Source organism: Rhinolophus sinicus, linkage group LG11, assembly GCF_036562045.2.
Source record: "Rhinolophus sinicus isolate RSC01 linkage group LG11, ASM3656204v1, whole genome shotgun sequence".
Classification (NCBI taxonomy): domain Eukaryota; kingdom Metazoa; phylum Chordata; class Mammalia; order Chiroptera; family Rhinolophidae; genus Rhinolophus; species Rhinolophus sinicus.
This window is the reverse complement of record NC_133760.1, coordinates 57,709,285-57,725,993: the sequence shown is the minus strand read 5'-3', so window position 1 is coordinate 57,725,993 and position 16,709 is coordinate 57,709,285. Positions and strand designations below refer to the sequence as shown.

General features: G+C 43.2%; 1 protein-coding gene across 3 annotated transcripts; it reads left to right on the top strand.

Moving 5' to 3' along the window:
* The first annotated feature begins 496 nt into the window (after nucleotides 1-496).
* Nucleotides 497-12,358, top strand: PIP (prolactin induced protein). Of its 3 annotated transcripts, none has more exons than XM_074315915.1 (5): nucleotides 497-560; nucleotides 6,291-6,383; nucleotides 8,233-8,338; nucleotides 11,692-11,806; nucleotides 12,126-12,358. In XM_074315915.1, the coding sequence occupies exons 1-5, from the start codon at nucleotides 547-549 to the stop codon at nucleotides 12,248-12,250; spliced, it is 453 nt and encodes a 150-aa protein (XP_074172016.1). In that variant the 5' UTR covers nucleotides 497-546; the 3' UTR covers nucleotides 12,251-12,358. The 3 variants fall into 3 exon arrangements, with proteins under 3 accessions (XP_074172016.1, XP_074172017.1, XP_019570904.2); XM_019715345.2 differs by lacking the exon at nucleotides 497-560 and adding an exon at nucleotides 589-623; XM_074315916.1 differs by lacking the exon at nucleotides 6,291-6,383 and having other exon boundaries at nucleotides 543-623.
* The last annotated feature ends 4,351 nt before the right edge of the window (nucleotides 12,359-16,709 follow it).

Sequence of the window (16,709 nt, the reverse complement as noted above, 5' to 3'; positions counted from 1 at the left end):
TCAGAAAGAGCCACCCCAAGATGTGCCTCGGTGGTATGTGTTTTATTTTGAGCTAAAAGCAACTGAGACCCTGCGGGCTCAAGAGAACCTCCTGTCCCCACCCCACCCCCAACTATCTAGAGGAATTTGAATTAGGGGCCTTGCCCATAATAAGCAAGTATCAGAGATAACCTCTTTTGACCTATCTATAGAGCAGGGCAAACTTCTATCTACTATACATCTGCTCTTATCATTCTGCAATGACCGTTTGAAGCCCTCAAGGTATCTTACCTCATCAGAAAGTCACTGAACCTCTGATGTATGTGGCGTCTCTGACTCTTACGTACGTGGGGTTCCCGTACATATGCTATGTATGCATTAAATTTGGTTATTTTCTCTTGTGAATCTGTCTCGTGTCTATTTCATTATTAGATCAGCCGAGAGAACCTTAAGGGTAGAGGTAAGTTTCTTCCTCCCCTACAGTTGGCGCTGTGAGCAGGACACCTCACTAGCTTGGTACTGCTCACGCCACATCTGCTGCAGTAGAAAAATCCTGGGACCTCTCGCATGAGCCGACAAAGGTAAGAAGTCTCGCCAAGTCGACTCTTGGATCTCTACATGCAGAGTTGGGTGGAAGCTGAGTGGTGAGAGTCCTTTTTTTTTCCTTCCTTTTCTTAAATTAGATTGGCAGGAGAGAATGTTTGTAGAACTAGTTCCTTGGATTTAGTGGTTTTTACACATTTGGTAGAGAACTCCTGGTTTTAGTGATCTATTTCCTCCTGGAGATCATCTTTGTTCTGTGTGTGTCTGTCTGTTGTGTTGTGTATCATAAAAAGGAAAATCCCTAGGAAATGCCAAGCTGACCCTGCTGGATGAGGGTTTTCTTTTGTCCTATTCTATGTACCGAGAGCTTGGGTTTACTTTCTGTCTTTCTTTTTTTTTTTTTTTGACAAGTGAGAATATTTTCTCCCTGGCCCCCAGCATCTAGAGGGTACACTTACTGGAGCACACTTTGGCGGTTTCAACATAAGAACGTCCAAACCTGTAAAGAATTCTTATGAGTTTATTTGAGCCAAAACTGATGACATGCCAGGAAGCAAGATCTCAATTGGTCCAGTGAATGACGATTTTGCAGTTCTTTTTATACATTTGGAATTAAGGAGGGAATGTACGAAAGATTACATGAAAGTGGAGGAAAGCAAGGCAGGAAATCTCTATGACTGAATTATAGGATAGTTAACAAGGTCATGTGCTCCTTTGAGGGTGGTTTTTGAAGCCTGTGAAGGGTGTGAAAAAGAGGATTATATCTGGCATTTCAAAGGTGTATTAATCTAGAGGCAATGGACCAGATTTGCTTAAGACAAAGGTAAAGCTTTTTATAGTTCTGGGGCGTGATTACCCACCATGACCTGCCCAGTTAGGAATTTATGATCAGATCACCCTGGAAGATTACTTTCAGTCAGATTTATTATCGTCTCTTTTTCATGCACCGTGGCCAGGCAATAGACTGGCGCTCTGAGCTCTCTCTGTCTCACCATGCCAAGCTCTCAAACGAGTTTTGTCTCTTGAGTGCCTGCTTTTCTGTCCGAGAATATTGTGAGGAGTGAAACTCCTTTGGATCATGAGGGCTTCACCATCTGTGCCCCCACCAGGGACGCCTTTTGCATCCATGGTCTAAGCCTGGAAAGTTGCCCCTATGTCTTTCCATAAAAAGGCCTATTTGTTTGAGTCTCTAAGATCTTACTCATCAAAATCAGACAATGGATCCTTTGAATTGGAAAAACTTCTAAATTGAAAAGAAAGAAAAATTTTTGCAGAGCTCTCATATTGTTATAATGGCTAGTCATGAAGAGTCCCTTAATAAAATGGTAGGACAGAAATTAGAACAGAAGTCAAAATCCACTCAGACCCCTTCCCTCAGATACTGTGAAAATTAGGGACATTGGAAATATAATTGTCCTGTTCTTAAGAAAAAAGCGGGGGGGAAAGGCAAAATCTTACTAAAAGACAACCTAAACATTTTTCTGTCCAAAGAATTCGGTGTGGTAACTGTCAGGTTGGAAGCTCCAAAATGTGGCCAGACAAAAATGTGGGCTAAACTCCATTCATGGCTAGGATCCTACCAAACTGCCGCCAGCGCTCAAAGAAATTAAAATTACAATAACAATTATGAGAAATATTCCAATTAGATCATTTAAAAGTGCACTTAAAAAGCAAGGGCTTCCAAATCAAATAAACAGAATGAAATACCTATTTTGAAATACTAATAAGGGTGAAATAAAGAGAAAACATGACTTGTCCCAGCAGGGAAATCTTGATGTGGTTTAAAAATGAGATAAATAAAATGGACATTGATGGGATTTAACAAAGGTTTTAGCACAGCACTACCAAAGGCTGAATGAGTCAAATTGACCCCTGTGGGGCCCCCAACATTCAAAGGCCCCAAACAAGTCTGTTCTTACCCCAGTGTGGAGAAATTAAAAGACTGGAAAAAAGAGATTACAGTGAGAAACCTGACCAGTAATCACCTGGGGCAATAGTCAGGCTGGTTAAATCAAGGTAAAGATCAATAACAGGACCAGAGTCCATTGGTTTGACCCCTCACTGGGAACTGGGAACTCAAAGCCTTTTTACTCAAGATTGGGTAAAATGGTCAGGGGATAGAAAGAGAAATTTCCAGGACTCCTTCATATGGGAATTCATGAACTGTGGTACCAAAACCCAATGGTGAAACCGTGACTCAGGAAAGAGTGAGATTAAAAGAATGTAGAAATGTAAGGATTGAGAAGAGTGCCGTGTTTCCCTGAAAACAAGACCTAACAGGAAAATAAGCCCTAGCATAATTTTTCAGGATGACGTCCCCTGAATATAAGCCCTAATGCATCTTTTGGAGCAAAAATTAATGTAAGACCCAGTCTTATTTTCGGGGAAACTTGGTATGAAAACTAGAATGTTTAAGCAAGCTTTATGTTTAAAACAAAAAAAAGTTATGTCAACTTTAATTGATTGTATCTCTTTTACCTGATTTTATTATTAAAATAGATCTTGTCTCTCACTAGGGAACTGGGACATGGATACTGCCAGTTCTTTCTTTGGGCTATCAGAGGGAAAGACTCTAGGAGGTAAAGACCTTTGTATCCCCTTGAGTCTGTGGAATTGTTTAATACCACCAGAAATATTTACTGTTTGTAGCAGCTGAAACCTGACAAGCTATTTGAAAGGATTTAATAACTTTTTGATCAGAAATTTGGCAAAACTGGAAGATGAAAATGCAAGAGTCCGATAATGATTTTTTTTTTTTTCCTTCAGGCCTACTCCCCTAAGCTAAAATAAAACTATACACCCAGAAGGAAAGCAGTACATTAGGGATTCCGTAATAAGGCAGGTAGGTCAAGCCACCATGTTACTTCAGTTACAGCCCACATTTTGAGAGCAATTGTTCTTATCTTACAAACAACGTATTTGCAAAACCAGAAATGCAGCTCTTGGAGCAGTGCAAAGCCCAGCTCTCTTTACCATCCCCAGTTCCTAAGACTGAAGGAAAAAAGTAAGAGATTAACTGCTACTCTGCCTCCAAGGTTCCCTTGCCGAGAACAAAAAACAAATCGTAATTGGTTTCTCCACAAACATAAATAAAAAACGCTTTAGCCATCTAGACAAGTAACCTTAATTTATTCCATCTGCCAGAAACACAGTTGGGATCAGACTGTTCTTTTACATGATTTTACCCATCCTGCAGCAGTAATTTTTAAATAAAGGCTAGGGAGATTTCTGTTTGTGTCTGTGTGTTCATGTGTGTTGTGTGATATTTCCGGATGGTATTGTTAATTTATTTTCAAAAGCTCTATTAAATTGACTTAAACAAGTACGTACTTATAAAGAAAATTCTCAAAAATATAATGGAAACTAAACTAAATGCTTCTCAGAATCATGTGATCTGGGAAAATAGTTGATATTAAAGCTGGTTTGAGCTTGATTTGGTTCAATAGGCATGTCTGTATAGCCATCAGTATTAAACATCTTTATTCTACCTGGGTTTATTAGTCAAATAAGTTCATGTTATCTCTGTTGCAAAATTTATCAGCAAGAAAAATAATTGGTATGATGAAATTTTCATAAGTAACCTAAATTTAATTGTTAAGACCAAGTAAATTAAATAAATGTAAACAGGACAAAAAGTTTCCTTTCACAACGACTGTATGCGATGGCAGAGAGGTAGCAGATTGGGGGAGGCGGGTTGTCACTTTGTGAGGGGTATAAATGATAAATGTTTAACTATTTTACATTGTTTTGTACACCTGAAACTAATGGAAAAAAAATACTATAAAGGGGAAAAAAAAGAAAGTTTCCTTTTAGGTGAATTCTTTAGCAATAATTATATTGTATGTGTACTTAAAAATGGTTTCCTAAATCTCTTTGGTAACTTGAAACTTTAAATTTTTCCCAGCTAAATTAAATGACAGATATTCATTCAATGTCTACGTCATTTCCAAATAAGATAAAATAATGAAACTTTAATTACTAAACATAGGTTTATCTACTGTTTTGCTTCTTATTATAGAGAAAATAAAGATACGTGTGTGTGTGTGTGTGTGTGTGTGTGTGTGTAGAGAGGGTGGGCGAGGGGAGGGGAGGGGAGGGGAGGGGAGGGGAGGGAAGAAGATGGACGCTGGCAAGTTCAAAATCTGCAGGGCAGGCCAGTGCACTGGAGACCAAAGGAGAAGTTGAGGTAGAGTCTGAAGGAACTCTGACGGCAGAATTTTCTCTTCCTTGGGGAACCTCAGTCTTTTCTCTTAAAGCCTTCAACTGACTGCAGGTTAATCAGCTTTACTCAATGTCTGTTGATTTAAAAATACCTTTGTAGTGACATCTAGATGGGTGTTTTCATGAAAACCAGGTACCGTGGTCTAGCCAAGCTGACACATAAAATTAGCCACCACACTAGCCATGAGCTGCACAGACCTAAGATCTGTCACATACACTGAAGGTTCTGCATGCTGCCGTCCCTGCTGGCCTAGGACAGAACCGCCTCTGTGCCTTGATATATTCTCGCACCCCGTTGCTATCCGCCCCTTTTGGAGTTTTGTTGGGAGTGTGCTGGAGGCATATCCTCAAGGTTGGGGCTGTGCCTGCCAAGAAAGTTAAACCCCAGCAAAGAGCTCTTCCTGGATTTCCCCACAGGGACACTTCCTAGATTCTTTGGCTTTACTGCTTCATTAATCTCTGCTCACATGTCCCTCTGATGGAAATTATTCAAGTAAGTAAGGAAAGGAGCCGGTGTAACGAAAACTACAACATGGGAGAATGTTTATGAAGGAGGACCACCGTGCCCAGGGCGAGGGGAAACGAAAACATTGTTCTTGAGTACGCAGAACGGAAACAAAGAAGAAAGGATGTGATCAAAATCACAGCAGAAATGACAAGTGAGGAATGACAAGATGTCAAGTTCAAAAGAATGAGGAGGGAATGCAGGAGTAGAATTAGCAGACAGAGCAATTCAGAAAGATACTTTCAGAAACCTGAAGTACACATCTAAGACTTCAATGCCAGCAGTTAAATAAGGAGACTGTGTAATGTCAAAAAGTCTGACTGGAAGATGCCAGCTCTTTACAGGAAGGTTCTCGAGTTAAAATACTGCCCTGCCCTGGGGACCCTGGGGTAGCTGGGGATCTCGGGCGTCTGTAGGACATTGTTACACACGGATCACAAACATCATCACGTTACTCAGTGCTGTGGCCTCACTCCTCCATCATCCAGAAAAGCCTATCTCTGGTCCTCCCTGACCCCACATGGTACTATGGGCCCCTGGGGAAGCCCACATCACCCCAGCTCCCTGACACATTTTATGACCAATGTCTCCTCTTAAACTTACTATACGGGGATCAAACCAATGCGTCCTAGGACCGTGACCTGAAATCTGCTGCCATAGCCGGGTTCTTGGCCCCCGGAGACTAGGAGAGCTACAGACAGACGGACAGACAGACATAGAATGATGGAGGACAGGAAACCGCTTGTGCAAGCTAGGAAAGAGCCGTGTATCCTGGTCACTGAGAGACCCTGGTACTGAGGAAATGAGGAAGGATACTCTAACTTCTCTCCCAGATTTAACACTCTAGCAAATGTTGACATTTCCATAGCAAAACAAACTAGCTCAACAAGGAAAGATCGTTTTGCTTGAGCAGGAGGGGAAACTCGGAGATTAATCTCACGGATCTTCTTGGCAGCTCTTGTGTGCCTTTGATCTGCATATAAAGAGTGTGCTGGGCTCCTAAAACTTACTTCTCTAGGACATCAGATTCCATCTCTTGCAGCATGCACTCTCTCCAGCTCCTGTGCAGGGCCAGTCATGTCGCCCTGCTCCTGCTTTTCTGCCTGCTGCTGGGGACCAATGAAGCTCAAGACACGTGAGCCAAGCCTCTACATACCCCTTCCTGAAAACTTTTTCACCTTCCCAGAACTCTAATCCTGGGATTTCTCATGACCCATGCCAATCCCCACCTCTTTCCTCTTAGAAGCCCCATCAATTCCCCTCACGTTTCAAATGGGTGCTTCTAGGTCGCCTATGGAAATAAGACTCCCAGTGTACATATAGGCTGTAATTAACAATTAGTCTCCCTCTAAGGCTCTGATCTACATCCTGTCCATAGTTAGATTTCTTTGTTAGATTTCTGCTCAGTCAACTTCACCTCCTCTCACCTTGTCTCCTAGGAGAGAAGGTTTAGCAGGTCTGCGAGTTCCAACAATAGCTCTGGGCAGCTTTGCCAGGATTCACTGACTGACCAGAGGCCGCAGGCACTGGTCCTTGGTCCCACAGCCCCAGGCTGAGCTCACCTAGCAGCTTAGACATTCTTCCTATTCTGAAGCCTGAACACAAATGTGACAACCAGCATGGCGCCCTCCCACACTGGGACCTGGGAGCACAGGTTCAAAAGTCAACTCATTGAGGGCCCATGTTTGAAGGAAGCAGGAAAATTGGGGCAAGCAAATTGAGGTAGGAAATGGAGCCATTTCTGGGGAGAAGAAGGGATGCTCAACAACTCCACAGAGTTTTCTTTATAGGAACAGGGTTTGGGATGCTGGGTTTCAGTATTGTGATTCTGGTGGAACTCTGTGTGGCACGACCAGATGTCCTGTCCTGGAGGACACCATTCAGGAATTTGACAAGTGGATACAATGGAGCCAGGTGTCCCAGAAACCCTGAGTGGGGACATGTTGAGATACAGATGTCATTCCACTTAGCCCTGAGGGGCAGCGAGTTGCTGACATAAGCTGTGCTAAATAGGGCGCCCACCATCCCAGTTTGCCCAGGAATTTCTTGGCTTTAGCACTGGAAGTCCTTCATTCCAAGAAACCCCTCACTCTCAGGAAACTGGGATGATTGGTCACTCTAGCTGTGCTGGTCATCTCATCAACCCTACATTAATCTACGAACTGGAGACATTTTGCAGAAACTGAGGGCTTCATGCCCCTTCCCTGTGCTCTGAGCACGAGAGCAGCTGGCACAAGAAAGCCCATCTCTCTGGAATCGGATGCTTTCCCCTAGGAAATGGGGCTGGAGGCCCAGACCCTGAATTCCCTCCTCTCTCACCCAATACCAAAGGAGCTTCGCCAGGAGTTTCTGGGAAAGAGAAAGTCCTCACTGACTGCAGGGGGGCACTTGACTGTTCTGTTTCTCTCCGTGTCCTCTATCAGATGGTGCCATGGGCCCTGAGTGTACAGTGGTATCTAAAGTTCCCAAATATGGCCTCGTGTCCAAATCCCCTACAGAACTCAATAAACACCCAATCCTGGGCCCCACCAGGAGCCAGACAAGGAGGATCTTCAGGGATGATCCCACAGGCTCCCCCAGAGCATTGACACGCTTATGGTTCAATGTGACCCTGTTGATATGAAATCTTCTACTAATGGTGGCATGAGCCCTCCCTCTCAGGGGACAATCAACAGAATGTACAGTATTTTGTTAAGAAATGAGATGGGGTGTAGTACATTCATTCTGTTTTTGTAATGTATTTTTTGTCACTGGAAAGAAGCTAGTTTGCCAATAAAGAATCCAAGTTGCTTTATTGAGCAACATGAAAGCAGTACAAAATCACCGAACCAACCAAAAATCCGAAGTTCCCTGGGGTTACTGATCTCAGCAGCTGATCCCCTGTCTCCTTCCCCTTGCGCTTTCCCTCCTCTACCCTGCTCATTGCGTATCCTCTTATGGCTTGATCTCTGCTCGCTGACCTGCTTCTGTCTTCCCCAAACCAGTCGAAAGGTGATGATAATGGACGTGGACATGCCCCAGATAGCAAGAGCCGATGAAGAAATCACCGTGAGGATGGTAGTTAAAACAGAATTGAGAGAATGTATGGTGGTAAGTAGAGCCTCGGGGGAGGAAACTCAAGAAAAATACAGCTCCTTAATTATGAGTAGCATCAGATTAACTTCTCACTTGAATACTGCACATTATAACTCATAATAGAATGAGTAGCAAGCCTCCTGCTCCCAATTTGCACATATGTTACGTATGCTTCTGGAGCCTCAGGACGATCATGCGAGCTCGGGGCAGATGACTTTTCTCATCGTACAGATGAGGGAGCCCTGATCCACTGAGGTGTTTGAAGGACGGGAAGGAGACAAAGAAGGAATGGGTGGTGAGAAAAGCACAGCTAAGAGGAAAAAGGCATAAGAGCTGTGAAAGAATTGGTCAGAGCCCCTCTGAGGTCCTGGGCATAACTGTGTGAGAAGAGGGGAGTGAGGGGTTCTGGGGAGGAACCCCTGAGGCCGGTGGGGAGAAGAGCTGTGCTGTGGAGAGCGTACAGCACAGGATTTGTCCTCTTCAGTGAGTCCTGAGCAGAGTCTGCTTCCATCTCGCCCCTCCTCTGCTCCTGTGCTCTGTCGTCAGCAGGTGACTCTTGTGCCAGCCCCCCTTCCCTGGCAAGGAGCCCACACTGTCCTCCTCCCTTCCTCCCAATTCAGCAGTCGTGGGAGGGAGGTCTAGTCCCCAGACTAGATCAGGTTCTCAAATGACAATGTGCGTCAGACTCACCTGGAGCTATTGTTAAATGCAGATTCTGAGTCAGTGGGGGGGGGGGGGGGACAGAGCTTTGACATTCCTAGCAATTCCCCAGGGCGTGCCAACGCTGAGGGTCCCAGGACCATGCTTTCCCTAGCAATAGGTTCGCGTGTCACCCCTCTTGCCTGGCTGCTCTGGGCCCTTGAGGAAGAACTTGCCCCAGGGAACAGGGTGACCTTCTGCACCTCATCAGCAGTCTGCTCAGGTGTGTCACACACACACAAGCCGCCCCTTGTTCACGATGCTGCTCTAGGGCCAAGACCCCAGGCTTCTCCTTCTGGAAGGACGCCATCGTGGGTAGCACATGTTGGTTTGTTTTTTATCTACAGTATGCGTTTCCTAATTCAAGTTCGATTTAAGGACAATGACTAAACAGAAAATGAAATTGGGAGCAAGAGGATGGCTATTCATTAAAATGCATTCTAGAAATGGCCCTCCCCTAGAAGAGAAAGATTTCCGAGCATTCAGCAAAGAGTAACACAGCTGCTTTGTCACATTTTTCTATTTACAGTCCAAGAATATGAACCATGTATGTTAACTTGGGGTGGGAAGAAGGCCGAATCATAATTTCTCAATATTATGTTTTGTTTATCATAACCACAGATAAAAGGGATGAGAATGTCTGCATAAAAGTGTGTGATAATAGTAGTTTCTGGTGGTGATAAGAAATGAAAGTCTATTTCCACCCAAGATAGTAGTAGGTATAAAATAATGTGTATAACCAACAAAGCGACATGTGATATAATTTTGTGCCACTGTGATTAATAAGGCTGTGTTTTAATAACAATGTTAATACAATAAAATAAAGCAATCTTTTTGAAACCTACCCAAATACAAGTAAAGGACAAAGAACTCCATAGAATAAATGATATTGAAAATAAGAAACAATTTATGGGAAATTCTATTAGTTCCGTTTAACCCATTTTTATTTGTAGCTTCCAATTAAAAATAAATGTATAGCTATAAAATTATCTTCATATTTTTTAAATTTTAGGAAAATATAATTTTTTAAGTTTGTGGCAACTGAATTTTTGATCGAGTGAGCTATTAGGATCACGAATATAAAACTAAAAGAGAATAGATTACACCAGCAATCACGTATTTGAATATAAAGATCATGCAATCCTTTAAGGTTGAAGAAAACCTGTGGTAACCACAGTGCTTAAACATTTCTGGCAGTGACTGGTATTTTGCTGGTCTCATGGAGTCTATGGAATGCTTCTTAGAAAAAAAATTTTTTTAATGTGTAAGTAAAATGCATTGGATAAAATGAATAGGAAAACTAACATATTGAAGAACAGTGATAAAATGATTAAAAACCAACTTGTGATACACTAATATGTTTCTTTACCGAAACATGAGCTGAAAAGGCAATATATTTAAAATATAGACAAGTTCAATTTCGCTTTAGAAAGATTATCTATGTGATGGTTGTAGTTGTTTAGCACGAATAAGTACGTTAAACTGTGGACTGGTCTGACAACAAATCACACATATGGATCGTATCTAATGGGTCCCACATTTTTGTGTTGAAAATTCTGATTCATAAAGATATATTGTTGTAAACGTAATAAAAAGGTAAAGAAGAGAAGGTTAGGCTTCTCGTGAGAAACCAGGCTCTCCAGAGTGTTCTGAGTAAAATACCACTGGTGAGAACGCTTGCATTCACTGGGGCTGACAGGCTATTCAGTACAGAGTTGCCGGTTACAGTTACAGGGACAAGTTTCAAGAGACAGGCAGATGGCCCTAAGCACAAGCAGACAGACAGGCCAATGACCTCCACCCTACGTTTTGTTTTCTTGAGTAGCAACAATGGCAGGCAATATTTCGAGCTATCTACGTAAATCTATAATGTGGCACAAACATGCATGTTTCCCCCCATGGTAACGTCACACATACTGCTGATGCCACCTTGGATCGCTGATGACATTCATAATGGAAGGAACGCTCAATTCCAATGGGAGCTTAGCACTATAAAGACACAATCTCTTTCCATCTGAGTGCTCAGACAAATGGAGTTCTATTCACAGACCCCCTCAGAGCTATGGACTCCAGGATTAAACCCCTGTGCGGAGCATTAACCAGACATAAGATAAAAGACACTTATCTGCAAGGTTTCATTTGCTCATCTGACACCCAGGTTTGGCAGGTAGTTGTTTTCCTCTCGACTGAGGCAAGCAAGAGTGAGCGACGTCACTTTCAGTACGCACGGTCACGAAGATCTAGAGGAACACAGCTGGGCTGGGTCACACTTCTGGCTACAGGCCTGGCATCAGCTTCCACAGCCCAGCAGTCTGGCTGTGGTCACAGGCCAATCCCTGAACCCCGCCGGGAAGCCGCATGGGACCGCTGCCCAGGATGAGAGTTCTGAGCCCTGGGGGCTCACTCCCCTTGTCCCTCCTGAGCCCCAGACCCACGTGCTAACACAGGAATTTGAGGATGTGGGGACAGAAAAACCTTGTGACCTAGACTTCAGCCCCTGAAATGAGACTTACAAAAGTGGACACCCCATGTCCCTGCCCACCTCGCCCTTGCTCTTTGCCTACTGATGATGTCACCGTCCTCCCCCTTGTTGGCCCTGTCTTGTCTGCCTCTTCCTTTCCCACTCCCCAGACTAACACTGGCTCCTCTCTCCCACCTCCTCCTCCCAGATTAAAACTTACCTGATAAGCAACACTCCAATGGAGGGGCCTTTTACCTATAAATACACCGGCTGCCTCTGTGAAGATTATCCAAGAACCTTCTACTGGGACTTTCAGACCAACAGTGAGTAGAGGACTATCCAAGGGAAGAACTGTCCACAAGGGAGGTGACACCATAAAGAGAAATGTCGCACCAGATCTGGAGCAGAACCCCGGGCAGAAGGATAGAGGGGAAGGAGGGAGGGAGAGGGGGACAGTAGACGGAGGTCATGCCCGGGTTTGAAAGGTGAGGGGTGGTGTGAGAAAAGCTAATAAGGGAGTCACATTGCAAATGACTGGGGGAAACTGAGTCCCAGTGGGGTGGTGCCTGGTACTAGTAGGAAAGTTAGGACACTGGGGGTGAGAGCGTTATCAGACATGATGTTTGTCCTTGGCTCTTTCAGACACTATGGTAATAGCAGCCGTGGTTGACGTCGTCCGTCAACTAAATATCTGCCCTGACAATAAGGCAGTGATGCCCATTGAAGCAAACCGTTTTCATGTCTTGAAGACCCTGTACATACACTGATCTTACTGGAAGCCTTTGTCTCGCTGCTCCCCTGCTCAAGGTGGTTTCTGCCAAGGCAGTCTGGCAGTCTATGTGACGTGGTCTACAAAATAAACTTCTCACAGGCTTCTCTGTGTCCTGTGGTGTCTTCTCTCCAAACTCTCTCCCACAGGAGCCTCAGGGTACCCCGACTTTCTAGAAGCTTTCAAGGAAGCTTTGCTGAGGAGTTTGTGGGTTCTCACTGCCCAGGAAGAGGGAGAGAAGTAGGAACAGAGAAGAGAGGGGTCCTTCTTACATAGAGGGAAACTGGTGGCCCTAAAACTCACAGCCACTGAGGGGCAGAACCTGGACCGACACCCAGGCCTCCTACTTCTTGACCTTCCACGTGTCACTGTCCCTCTGGGAGGCCCTTCAGATCCCAGGAGGTGGGCATCAGCTGCATACAGCAGTCAGGGACAGAGTCTGTGGTCCCGGAATAAACCACAGAGGGTCGGGGTATTTTCTGTTGGCTTCCCTAATTATTGATGGATAGCTATTTCCCAGAGCATTGTCTCCCAGGCACACAAGGCCCAAGAGATCCTCCAAGCATGCACTTGGCAGGTGTCTGCAGCAAGCAGCCTCGAGGTTTCTCTCAGTGCCTTGCCCATATCCCTGGCGCCCCACCACTTCTGTGTGTCATCAACAATTCCCCCCATCATCAGTGTATTTTAGGAAAGCTCCATTTTTCACCTGTGTAGGTAAAAACCCAGATCTTCCCTACTGTGTTTTTCTCCTGTGTGTCACCGTTAGTTTTGCATGACTACCACGCCCACTCAGAATATTTCTGTTCACTGAATGTGTGGGTTTCTTCCCCCACAACAAGCAATTCTCTGTAACACCAGTTGGTGTCCCATTCAACTCAACTATGACACTCTCTACCGACACTACCCCGAGGTAGCATCAGATCCTACTGGTTAGGGGATCAGTCCTACAAGACTGCCCCCTCCCACTTCAGATGCCAGGCTCCAAGCCCAGGTTGCCACATGTGCTTCTGAACAACTGGTTATAAATCAGAGATGCCCAGGAGCCCCTCCTCGGATTCACTTAATTTGCTAGCGTGGCTCATACAACTCAGGAAAACAGTTTACGTACATTGACCAGTTTATTATAAAAAGATACAGTAAGGACATAGATGAACATCCAGAAAGAAGAGATGCATAGGGCAGGGTGTGTGGGGAGGGGGGGACGGAGCGCCATGCCATCTCCAGAGGTGCCACTCTCCCAGCATCTCCACGTGCTCACCAACCTGGAAGCTCTCTGAACCCTTCCTTGTGGGTTTCTACGGAGGCCTTATTACATAGACATGATTGATTAACGCACTGGCCATTAGGACTGACTCAGCCTCCAGAGAGCAGAGAAGAGGGGACTGAAATGTCCAACCCTCTAATCATGTGGGCGGTCCTCCAAGCAACCAGCCCCCTTCCTGAGGTGCTTCCCAAAACTCATCTCATTGACCTAACAAAAGACACCTTTATCACTCTCATCATAAGAAACTCCAGGGTTTGAAGAGCTGTGAGCCAGGAAAACGGACTGACAAATACCAAATATGTATGAGGAATATATTTTGGTTATCTAAATGACCAAATCAGTATTTCTTCTAAATCACAATATAGCAATCTGTATCTCTGGGCTGGTGGGCTTTTTACAGAAATATGGAAGACAACTCTGCCAACACACTTGGCAGGCTGGAAGGCTGGGTAGAGATGGAGACACAAAACCTTGAGGAGCAACCCTCAACCAAAAACTGATGGAAACTGACACGGATATACCCAAGCTCCTTCCCCTGGGATGTAATAATTATGAGTCATGTGTTTTACACCTTTGCCAGAGATTCTCCTCAGGATTACGCTTCAGCCTTCCACTGTGGTAACTGGCTTAATAATGTACACTCTATTTATTACATTCCCCTGAGTATATATCAATACCCACACTCCTTGCCTGTGTTCCCTCAATTTTCCAAAAAGCTAAAAAATACTTCCATTCAAATCTTTGCAAAGTCTGCCTCTGGGGGAACACAAACTAAAATAAAGATTTCATTGTGTTTAAGAATAATGATTGCTGAGATGTGGCTGAAGCACCAACAGCAACTCCTATAGAAGAGAAGGGAAGGAAAAGAAAACCATTGTATCCTATCAGACAGTGGTGGCGTGAAATGGCTCCGAAACATTCTGATATGTCTCTTTCCATGTAGCCACTTCAGCTAAGGTCACATTTTTATGGGATCTCACCACAAATTGAAACAAAACATTAAAACTTTAGGCATGTGTCAGGGTCAGAAACGGAGGGAGGGTTTTAAGAGGAGATATTTTGATGGAAAACTACATAAAACTCGGAGCCAAATGGTTCCCCAAAAATACACATTAGAAAGGACCACAAGTCACAGAACCAAAGTCTCAGGAATACCAACAATATCAACACAAGAATTCTAGTTCTAGACTGGGAAACCAGAGGACCAGGAAAAGGTCACTTGAACACCGTAAAATTGCTAGACAGGGAGGGGTGACCATGGAAAGAAGAGTTCACATTGAAACTCCAAACAGAAATTATAAGGCCTGTACAGAAACTAATCATCAGGTATAGAGTTTCAGTTAAGCCAGACAAATAAACTCTAGACTTGCTCTTCAGATTGTACTGTAGTCAACAATACTGTCTTGTACGCTTAAAAATTTGTTGAGAGTGTAGATCTCATGGATCCCTGGCTCCGTCCAGCCTTGGGTGGTAGTAGGAGAGTAAACAATGCTGTCACTCCCGCCAGCTCCACCCACCAACAGGGCACAGCTCATGCTGTGGCGTGAGATTTGCATGAAGCTGTCAGGCCCCCAGTGGGTGAGAATAGTGTGGGGGGGGGGAATGAGAAATTTTAGTTTAGGTGAAAAGTGTACAGGAAGTAGAGACTGACTGAGCAGTCCTGCCATAAAGCATGAATGTTCCTGTTACAGTATTCTGTCACTTTTTGTATGGTGTAAATCTACAGCTACTTATTTGTTTTATTATTTAACTTTTTTGCAGTAAACCTTTTGGCATAATGAGCTCAAGAAAATAACATGTATGATAATGAAAAATTAAATACTGAATTTTCTTTCTCAAGAAAGTTGGCAATGAATATGTTTGCTGTCATTTCCCATTTATTGTGGGAGCTATAATAATATCAGTAACCATAAGCAAACCCTCAACTTAAATCTGCTGCGGAAGCATCAGTATCTACTTCAAAAGATAGGCGTTACCTTAAAAAGATTGTATACCTACAGATGACATTAATGACATCTGTAGAAAGTGAATTTCATTCATATCTCTCAGCAGAACATGACCTTTCATTTTGGTCAAATACCTCTAGCTAGATTAACTAAGAAAAAAAGAGAAAAGACCAAATAAAATCAGAAATGAATGAGGAGATGTTAAAACTGTTACCACAGATATAAAAAGGATATGTGACTGCCATGTACAATTATATGCCAACAAATTAGATAAGCTAGGAAAAAATTAATTCCTAGAACCATACAATCTACCAAGACTGAATCATGAAGAAATAGAAAATCTGAACAGACCAGTAACAAGTGAGGAGATTGACACAGTAATCAAACACCTCCCAACAAACAAAAAAGTCTAGAACCAGTTGGCTTCACAGGTGAATTCTACCACCCATTTAAAGAAGAATTAATGTCAATCCTTCTCAAACTCTTCCAAAAAATGGAAGAGGAAGGAATACTTCCAAACTCATTTTATAAGGCTAGTATTACCCTGATAAAGTCAGACAAAGACATTAAAAAAAGAAAACCATAGGACAATATCTCTAATGAACACAGATACAAAAATCCTGAAGAAAATACTAGCGAACCATATTCAACAGCACATTAATAGGCTCACACACCATGATCTAATGGATTTATCCCTGGAATGCAAGGATGGTTCAACATAAAAGTGATACAACATATGAACAGAATGAAAGATAGAAATCACATGATCATCTCAATAGATGCAGAAAAAGCATTGGACAAAATACAATATTCATTCATGATAAACTCACTCAACAAACTTTGTATGGAAGAAGTATATCTCAACATTATAACACGATATATGACAAGTTCACCGTTAACGTCATACTCAATGCTAAAAAACTGAAAGTTTTTCCTCGAAGATCAGGATCTATACAAGGATATTATTCTCACCACTTCTATTCAACATAGTACTGGAAGTCTTAGCTGGAGCAATTAGGCAAGAAATAAAAGGCATCCAAACTGAAAAGAAGTAAAATTCCAAGGTTTACATCTTCAATTTCAAGCTTTTTGTGCATGTATCAAAAAGGAATTGAAAGTTATTAATGTATTAAGTCCATTAGTGGAAGAAAAAAATTCTCAGTAATATGATCTCAGTTTTAGACCAGTTTCATCAGTCTTTCAAATAGAAAACTCATTTAATTAAAACAATAATTAGATTGTGTTCA